We start from the raw sequence: 9,513 nt of genomic DNA on the forward strand, positions 1-9,513 counted from the left end.
TGTGTGTGTGTGTTCACACTGCTCAAAAAGAACTATGGGAACTTTGAATCATCTGAGTGAAATAAGCATAAAGCACTGACCCTGCTCCGGTGCAGGTGGGTCCACAGATCCCGTTTATCCCTCCTGACTCATTTTTCCCTAGTTTCACTTTTCCTTAGTGATCTCGTCTTCTCTGGTAGGAGGAGCCTACAGTACCTGTGCAATCATCCAGCTCCACCAGGATGAAGCATTGATAGGTGGAGATATCAGGAGATGAGCAGTTTCAAGTTTCCTTGAAGCTTAGAACTGAAGCTTCTTCAGTTCTAAGAGCAACTGGTGGAAAGTCCCAGATTTTAAGCCCTATGGGAGTGTCCCCAGGAGGGTCATGGAACCCCTATTGATCCTCTACCTAATCACACGAGCCAAGGTGTGAAAACGGGTGTGGGTCACAATCAGCCAAAGTTTCAAGTGAGCCCATTGTGAGACCTAGCCCCCACCCTATCATCTTTCCTTGGCCGACTGTGACCCACACCCGCTTTTCTTTCCGAGCTCCTTAGACCACGATGAGCCGGATGACTGAGAACCACAGCGAGTGTCACCCTGTCGTGACAGACCTGCCCTGTCTATTGTTGGGAAGGCACAGAGGAGCTGGACTACCTGTGCAGCCTGAATAGGCTGCAGGTACCATCTCCTGTTACCAACAGCAACAAGGACACTAACAAAATGAGGTCAGAATCCGTTGTTGGTGTCGGCCCTGCTGTTCTCCGGTCCCTTTATTTCTTTGGAGCAGTGTGTTTTAGACTGAAGGGGAAAAAATAACCAACACTTGTGTTTAAATAGTTCCAGTGTGTATATTTTAATGCTTTGTGGATCATCAATCAGCAGGCTTAAGGCATTGCTCTGTCCTCAAAGATGTACCTCTACAATCCACAGGCAGTAATAAATACAGTACAGGTAGAGAGGAAGCAAATGTGTGTTCCTAACCAACAGGACTCAAGTTTCACACAACCTGACAGGAAGACAGTAGACGGGCACGTTCACAACACGCTGGCACAAACACAGACACACACCTGTTCACTTCACTAGTGAAACTGAAAAATTAACTTGTGGCACAGCGGACTTGATGCACTTACAAACCCGGCTGCAGAGCACACTTAAGGTCGCTGTCGTAGATTCTGCACTGCTTTTCACTTTTCCCCAAACGCCGATCCATTGGCTTTGTCAATAAAAGGCAATTATAAGACATAAAAGTTCACGTTGTATATATCTGTCGATATTTGCTCATTGCCACAGGTTACTGGCACAGACAGGCACATACTTTAGGTCCATGCGTAGAAGGTAAAAGGCCGATTTGTCTTCTGCAACGTGGTTCTGGGTAGTGTCCTGAGGCAGAAGAGCGAGGTCTCATGTTTTCTAACATGCTGCTTTTTGGGTCTCCTCTAATAAAAACAACTTTCTGGGGCAGCTAATATCACAGCCACTGTAATGTATTTGTCTGATCTCACGATAATGCTGTATTACAGGTAAATATCACTCTAATGTACGAGCAATCGAGGCATCTATATGTTTGTAAAGCAGGGTTTACATTGTATTTCACACCAATCCTGCAAGCTCTGCAAAAAAAGAAAGGCGTTTGAAGTGAACGACGGTGATCCGTTCAGTGCATGCTCCCCAGCTGACTGTAGACGTGCTCCAGGATCTGAGAGTAGGCCTGGTCTTTGGGAGCGTGGCAACTCAGAGAGCCCTGAGGAGGAGGACGAGCTCAGTCAGCCGGCATGCAATCTGATCAGGTACACAGCGAGACTTTAACTCACCTTAATTTTGTCCAGCATGGTCGTATCAGGACACCAGTACTGGTTGAACTGGACGAGGTCAGGAGCTGCCCTGTAGTAGTCGACCAGCAGCATCTATGCAGAGGTTTGTTTTGTTTTTTTATTAGTTACAGCATCACAGAAGCTTTTTCCAGTCTTTTCATACGATGCATCTTGCAGTATCATACCATCTCATTAAGAACATCACTGGTGAGGAAGTTGTCCTGTACGTAAGTGACCTCAACAGCAACTGGGATGCCGTAGTCATTAGGTCTTTGCTGCAGAAAGAGACCACATGTGTCAGAAAAACTCAAACCCGTTTCATCTGACACTGCAACCTAACCTGCTGACCTCTAAACAGATTTCCATTTCCTCTTAAGAAGCTTGAGTTTATTCTGAAAACGGTCACACTTTAATACAAACTGACGATAAGCAGCTTCATGAGAAGGTCAACGACAGCACGTCTGAAATTTCCACGTTACAAAGAAACGCTGCTGTACAGAGCCTCTGTGGACTGAGCCAACGATGGCCACGACTAAGGCTTCGAAACTGAACAACTCATTATGAGACCCTTTGATGGGCCAGTTCTGGCTCCAGGCTGTACGTTTAGGTGAAGGGGACCAGTTCAAACACTTGCAGCACTCACCTCAGGTGGCGGCACGACCCAAAATGGAGTTATTGTTGATGCCACGCCTTGATTTCCGTGATAATACGGACCTGAAAGAGAAAAGAGATGAAAGCTCAGCCACCAAACCCCGAGGCTGCGTGTGTGATGACACGGAGCCAGTTTCAGGGAGTTCTTATATTTTTTCTGTTTGCAAACACAAACCTATATCAACATGTAGATTTGACCATTAACAGGCTTCACTGTGAGCTGTGGTATAAATAGATGTCAGGATCTGATCACGGCTTTGTGAGTCTGACAGAGGCCATGTTGAGCTTTGTGCTCACACACACTGAGGTTTTAGTATCACGTTCCAACAACAGAACCAAGCTTCATGACAGCGAGCGTATTTCATAGAAAATACTGACCATAAAAGTGGAAACCCCATCTCCGAGTTTGGATCTTTTACTGACCTTTGACCCTTTGAGTTTGTGTCTCCATGCACTTACAGAACCCTACCTACCTGATGCTTAATTCAAATGTATTATACTGCAAACATTAATAATTATACTCTGTAATATTAATAATAATTAAAATGCATTAGGTACACCTTCATCATTTGTTCCTGCTACAGTGAAGCTCCAGCTGTTTACAGCTCGTTTTTCATTTATTTTCTCGACAAATTCCCACATTACCCTTGAATGCAACACTGCTTGCAAGGCTGATACTGACACCTGTTATCTTGCAACATCTGCTGAAACCTCAACTCTATAAAGCTGTTACATCCTGTAGAACTCTGAAATGTGCGTATAATCCTGCGATCTACTAACATCTTTCTTAAAATAGTTTAAATACATCATCCCGTCTGAAGTGCAGTGCACCGATTAATACTCAGTGAACCTGATCTGCAGCACCGTTATGAAGGACGTACCACAGATGATGCCCAGGCAGGGCTGGAAGCCGTTGTTTGAGCCCTGCAGCCTCAGCTGATGGTCCATCTGTGAGTCGATGTCCTGCAGCGACGGCAGGGCCGGACCTCGCGGGTGACTGTGGTACCAGCCCACCAACGACAGCCCACGCATGAACAGGTTCTGACAAATCTGAGACGGCAAGCACAACAAAGAAACAATGACGGACGGCTCGTTTGATTTTCATGTTTATCGGATCAAATCAAAGAAATCACAGAAAAACTACTGCTCTGATTTTTTTGGCTGTACTTTGTAAGCCTGAAGGCTTTTACACTCCGGACACGTAAAAGTCGTGAAAATGCTCCAAGTGTTAAAACTATTTTTCGGACTCATCTGTTCTTCATGCAGCTGTTCACACCAACTGTGTAATTTCACAGGACAAATTTGCAGATTTTTTTTTTTTTTTGGATCAAGCTACATTTTTTTCCCCAGTTTTTCACACGTGAATAAACAGATCTGACCAATCGGATCACTGCATGTGGTAACAAGTGCGGTCAGGGCTAAAAGGCGCACCAGTACTGAATATCCAATGATATTCAAACAGTCAAATAATCCTGTGCGACCTCAGACTCGCAACTAACTGAAACGATTCCTCCCAACTCTGCCAACAGGAGCACAAACCGATCAAACCAGGGAATCGTCCTTGCTGCTGCCTGCTCCTCAGAGTCGGACGAACCAGAATCTAGACTATGAGGTACTAAATAGTGAAAAGGGGGTGGGATTAAATAAGTTCATGCTTCTTCCTGCTCCTTTTTGAACATGTAAGTTATTTATAATTATTATTGCTTTGTTTTCCTTTGTTTGTCTCTTTTTTCCTCTTTCATTGTTCTTATGCTATTTAAACATGTTCAAAATAAAGATTCAATACAATCCAAAAATACACTAAAACTCAAAGTAAATATGACAGTTTTGCATTATAATAAACTGTGTGTTGCAAACTAAAAGCTAAGATAGTCTCAGGTAGACGTCAAAGCCAAGAACAACTTGGTTGCAGAGTCTTTGCATTCCTGTAGCTTCTGCTCGACTTCAGATTCGAAGACTCGCATCTCAGATGCAAGAAACTACTAAACACTTGTGTTGTTGTACATCGTTTTAAAGGCAGACACATCAACAGCAACAACCTTCAGCTCGCAGGCAAAGATTCAAGCACATTTTCTTTGGTTTGTGTGGTGTGTTGCGTGCTGCCAGGCTGTAAACTGCAGCTTGTAAGTGTTTTAAGTGGGTTTTTCCACCTCTGTGTTTCTGCGTGCGTTACCTCCTCCTCAACAGCGGAAGCCGAGTCTCTGTCTGCCAGCCTGGTCCGACACGGGAAAGCCCTCAAGACCGTCAGCACTGAAATACAGAGCGAGAGGAGGGCAGCTTTAGCCCGGCGTTCTGCTGATTTGATCACTATGCTCTCTTTTGTTGGATAAAGTCGCACTCACGCTGCGTGTTGGTATCCCATCGTCCCCCGAGGTATCCCACCACCTCACTGGTGGTCAGGTGACAATGGAAGTCCTACAGCGGGAGAAGTGGGCAAGTTAGTCTCTTTACCTGTGATCAGTGTGAAGCTGGTCTGCTTGAAAGCGTGTTAATGCTCACCATTAGCAGCAGCACATTACTGGACACGGCTACATTGAAAGGCTGGAACCTGTTGATGGCTGAGAAGGCTGACAGCTCCACTAGTGTGTGTGGATCTCTGAGGACACAAGCACACCTTTCATCGTACTCTGATTCGCTTCATGCACAGAGCTGTGAAAGAAGTCAGGTAAGGTGGTACCTGGCAGCATCTCGGGTGCCCAAAGTGCAATATCTGACGGGAATTCTCTCTCTGTCAGTCCTCCGTGAAACCATCACATCTGTAATATCGAACAGATGAGGATGAGAGGAGGGGAGGGGGGAGGAAAGGAGGAGGGAAAGGCAGAGGGAGGAGGAGGGAGAGGAGGAAATGATACCATGTAGTCCGGGTTTGGTGTTTTTGTTCTTGTCGTCTGCCTGCACAGCTGCCTTTCCTTCCTCCTCATCCTCGTCATCATCTTCCTCACTCACCAAGCTCTGACATCACAGGAAGTAAAACAAATGTCAAAGTAAAGTTCTGGTCACACTGGATTTACCTTACTGTAATGAATGTTTCATCATTTCCTGTTGGCAGAGACTCCAAATCGATTTCACCATCACATTTTTCTTCTTCTTTGCGTTTCCTTTTTCCCCGTCAGCATGTGAGTCAGCACCAGCTAACTGTCGTGTCAAACCACAACCTTTATTCTATTTTCACGGCCTGGCCTGTTTTAATATGTTTAAAGGCTCGATCGCCCTTTGACAAAACATTAGAACCACTCCTTATTTTTAACACCACATCTGTTTAAAAGGGTCTTTCCGAGTACTTATACCATCACTCCACATTTCTGCAAACCGGGGATTTTAGACTATGAGAAAAATATATACTGGTCCAGCTCACGATGTGACACGGATCAAGTGTTCCTTCTGTTACAGGAAGTTAATAAATGTTTTGAATATGGGCTCGCTTTCACATTTACATTTTCTAAGAGACAAAATGTCCCTGGTGTCACGCTGCAGACGTGGTTAAGAGGCTGTTAATAAATAAGTGTCTAAAAAAAGGACACGATGTATTTCACAGTGTGATTAAAAAGATTTTCCATTCATCCATCCTCTCCCGCTTATCCCTGTCAGGGTCGCGGGTGGGCTGGAGCCTATCACAGCTGTCTTTAGGGCAAGAGGCAGGGTTCACCCTGGACAGGTCGCCAGTCTGTCACAGGGCTAACACATAGACACAGACAACCATTCAACCTTCCAATCCACTCCCAGTGTCACAGTGGACCAGGTCAGGAGACAACTGAGGAAGCTTTGCCCCAGCAAGGCAGCAGGCCCACACAAGGTGTGTCCTAGGACACTAAAGGCGTGTGCTGCTGAACTTGGGGAGCTGCTACAAAGAATCTTCAACCTCAGTCTGCTACTGAGGAGAGTGCCCGCCCTCTGGAAGACATCCTGCATCGTCCCGGTCCCCAAAAAGAACCAGCCCAATGAGCTGAATGACTTCCAACCGGTGGCACTGACGTCACATCTTATGAAGACTCTAGAGCAGCTCTTTCTCAACCTCCTCCAACCACAGGTACAACATGCCCAGGATCCACTACAGTTCGCATATAAGGCGGATGTCGGCGTGGAGGATGCCATCCTGTACCTCCTACACAGAGCCCACTCAAACCTGGACAAGGGAAAAGGCACGGTCAGGATCCTTTCTTGACTTTGTCAAGTGCCTTGAATAAAATCCGGCCCTGTCTGCTCCAGGAGAAACTGGACAGGATGGAGGTGGACCCCTGCCTGGTCACTTGGATCTCCAACTACCTCACTGACAGACCACAGTACGTCACTGAAGGACATCACGTCTGACACTGTGGTCAGCAGCACAGGAGCACCACAGGGAACTCTGCTGTCCCCTCTTCTCTTCACCCTGTACACACCTCTGAGTTCTGCTATAACTCTGAATCATGCCATATTCAGAAGTTTGCGGACGACAGGGCCATCATGGGGTGTATCTGGGATGACCAGGAAGAGGAGTACAGGAGTCTGGTGAGGAACTTTGTTACATGGAGTCACACAAACTGTATAAAAAAGGCCAAAGCAGACTGTACTTCCTCGGGAGACTGAGGTCCTTCGACATCTGCAGGAAGCTCCTGAGGATGTTTTACCAGTCGTGGTTGCCGGAGTACTGTTCTATGCTGTGGTGTGCTGGGGGAGCAGCACAGCAAAGAAGGACAGGTCCAGGCTGGAAAAACTAATCAGGAAGGCTGGCTCTGTGGTTGGCATGAAGCTGGACACTCTGGTTTAACATACATATATATATAAATATATGTATATATATATATATATATATATATATATATATATATATATATATATATATATATATATATATATATATATATATTATTTATTTTTTTTTTAATATCCAACGGTGCAATAGACTCACAATAGTTGAAACGTGCAATTCCCTGGTATTGTTATTCCTATTTATTCTATTTATCCCTATTGTATACTCTGTATTTATATATGTGTATATTTAGTATATTTCTGCTCACATTCTGCAACTTCTGTCGGTGCTGTGCTACTGGAAACTGAATTTCCCGGAGGAGCCCACCCGAGGGATAAATAAAGTTTTATCTAATCTAAATCTCTCTCTATTCGCACTCTCAATTTACAATTAACCTATCCCCACTAACTCCATGTCTTTGGACTGTGGGAGGAAGTCGGAGAACCCGGAAACATGAACAGAACATGCAAACTCTAAACAGGAAGACCCTGACCTGATGGTGGAATTGAACAAGGACTTTCTCGCTGTGGGGCAACAATGCTAACCACCGTTTTTCATTTTTACATCTTTAAATCGCTTCATCGTCTTAGTTCATTTGCAGGCGACAGGCTGGACAAGACATAACGGCGCTGGCTCTGTGTTACACCACGACAACGTGCAGTTTTTACGTGGTTTCACTGCCAGAGCTGAAATTTCATGTATTAGATAAGAAAATAAAAACTATCTTCTTCACACAGTTAAGAAATTATAATCCTGTAAAGGTTTAAATGTTTATAACGTCTACTAAGTAATCATCTTAGTAGACGTCTAAACCTTTACACTTTTAGTAACACTGTTAATTTCTTATACCTGTTCTGAGTTTTACTTTGACATCTGTGTTTATAATAATTTTTTCCTGTATTCATCACAGTTACTAAAAATATGAGTTGTTTATACTGTAAACAAGCGTCACAAGGTGGATGTGTTGTGCTTTACTTCATCGGTGAAATGGAAAAAGAGCTTTGGGAAAGAGTGATATTCTCACAGATATTACTTCCTGTAAGTCATGTGACCAGAGGAGCAGTGAGAGGACGTGTTCATGAGTAACACAGGTGAGAGGAAACTCAAGGTCATGACTTAATTATTAGACTTTAAACATTACAAACTCAGTTTAAAGTCTAAAAGCAAGAACAATAAAATAGGCTTAGAAATCTGTACTAACCCATTTTTAAAAATACATTCTGTAATGGAGGCACCAAATATTAGGAATGCTCCCCTTCAGTCATGCTCCTCTCACCATGTCGGCACTGGGCTGGTACTTGTGCAGCCAGGTGGTTTTGTACTGGACCAGCTTCTGTCCCCGGTACCGCACCGACGCCCAGCCGCAGCCAGACTTTTTGGCTGGGTTCACCAGGCGCTTGCAGTGAGTCGCCCAGGCGCTGGGGGAGTTGAAGATCTGGCCGGTCTCCACCCATCGGATTTTCCCATCAGTCAGCAGGTCTCCCACAAAGTTCTTACCCTGCAGGAGGAGAGAAAGAAGGAGTTTATGACTTCCTGTCAAGTCACGCATACTGTGGTGAGTCAGAATCATGTTCACATAACTGCTATGTGTTATTACCAGATAGTGTATGGCTAGCACGCCGTCCCCGGGCTCCACCAGGCCATCCTTGAGGAGCACTCTGAGGGTGATGCCCCTGCGGGTGAGCAGGGAGCCCCGGCCTGAGCTGGACCGCAAGTCTGCCTCCTCCCCTCCGCTTAGCTCCTCCTCATCCTCCTCTCCTCCATCCTCCACCACCTGTGGAGAGCTGGGTGGCTCTGACCCTGTGGAAGCACAAAGTAAAACTAGGATGTTGGCTTGGTACAATGCATGAACGGTATTCTCATGCAGCAGGCTGTGAACGTCACATTGCTGCGTTTACGTGTGTATGTGTAGACTGACTGCAGACTGACTGTGTTTCAGAGGCAGATCAGAAACAAACAAACGCGCATTACTGACAGGTTCATGGCAGCCTGCATCCTTCATAACCGCAGGAGCTCAATGATAATAAGCGCGTGCACACGTGATGAGGAGGAAACCGAAACTCGCCTTTCGTGGATTCACGAGCTCGGCGGGCCTTTGTTTCCTGCTACTTGACAACAGGCCTGCCGTTCACCCCCTCACCCCCCACCCTCACCCAGAGCTCCGTTATCCTCACCCATGTCTCAGGGAGCGAGCCTGTGCGCGGCCCGGTGTGAGCGGCTCGTTCCCGGTCCGTGTCCGGTGGTTGTTGAGAACGAGCTGAAGGCGTCCGCGGCTGCGCGGCTGGTTTCCTCGTTGTGCTGCTTTACCGTCCCCCCCTCTCTCTCCCTCTCTATGTTCCA

At 45.8% G+C, this 9,513-nt stretch overlaps 1 protein-coding gene across 1 annotated transcript; it reads right to left on the reverse strand.

Annotated features, from left to right (window-relative positions):
- Nucleotides 1–810: 810 nt before the first annotated feature.
- mpnd (MPN domain containing) lies at nucleotides 811–9,489 on the reverse strand. Its single transcript, XM_031743529.2, has 13 exons — nucleotides 9,348–9,489; nucleotides 8,771–8,973; nucleotides 8,450–8,671; nucleotides 5,297–5,396; nucleotides 5,122–5,200; nucleotides 4,944–5,040; nucleotides 4,787–4,859; nucleotides 4,618–4,694; nucleotides 3,326–3,494; nucleotides 2,437–2,507; nucleotides 1,979–2,068; nucleotides 1,794–1,886; nucleotides 811–1,723 (listed from the first exon to the last, which is right to left on the reverse strand). Exons 1-13 carry the CDS (start codon nucleotides 9,349–9,351, stop codon nucleotides 1,637–1,639), a joined length of 1,365 nt encoding a protein of 454 aa, XP_031599389.1. The 5' UTR covers nucleotides 9,352–9,489; the 3' UTR covers nucleotides 811–1,636.
- Nucleotides 9,490–9,513: the final 24 nt, after the last annotated feature.

This window comes from Oreochromis aureus, linkage group 23 (genome assembly GCF_013358895.1).
Source record: "Oreochromis aureus strain Israel breed Guangdong linkage group 23, ZZ_aureus, whole genome shotgun sequence".
Lineage (NCBI taxonomy): Eukaryota > Metazoa > Chordata > Actinopteri > Cichliformes > Cichlidae > Oreochromis > Oreochromis aureus.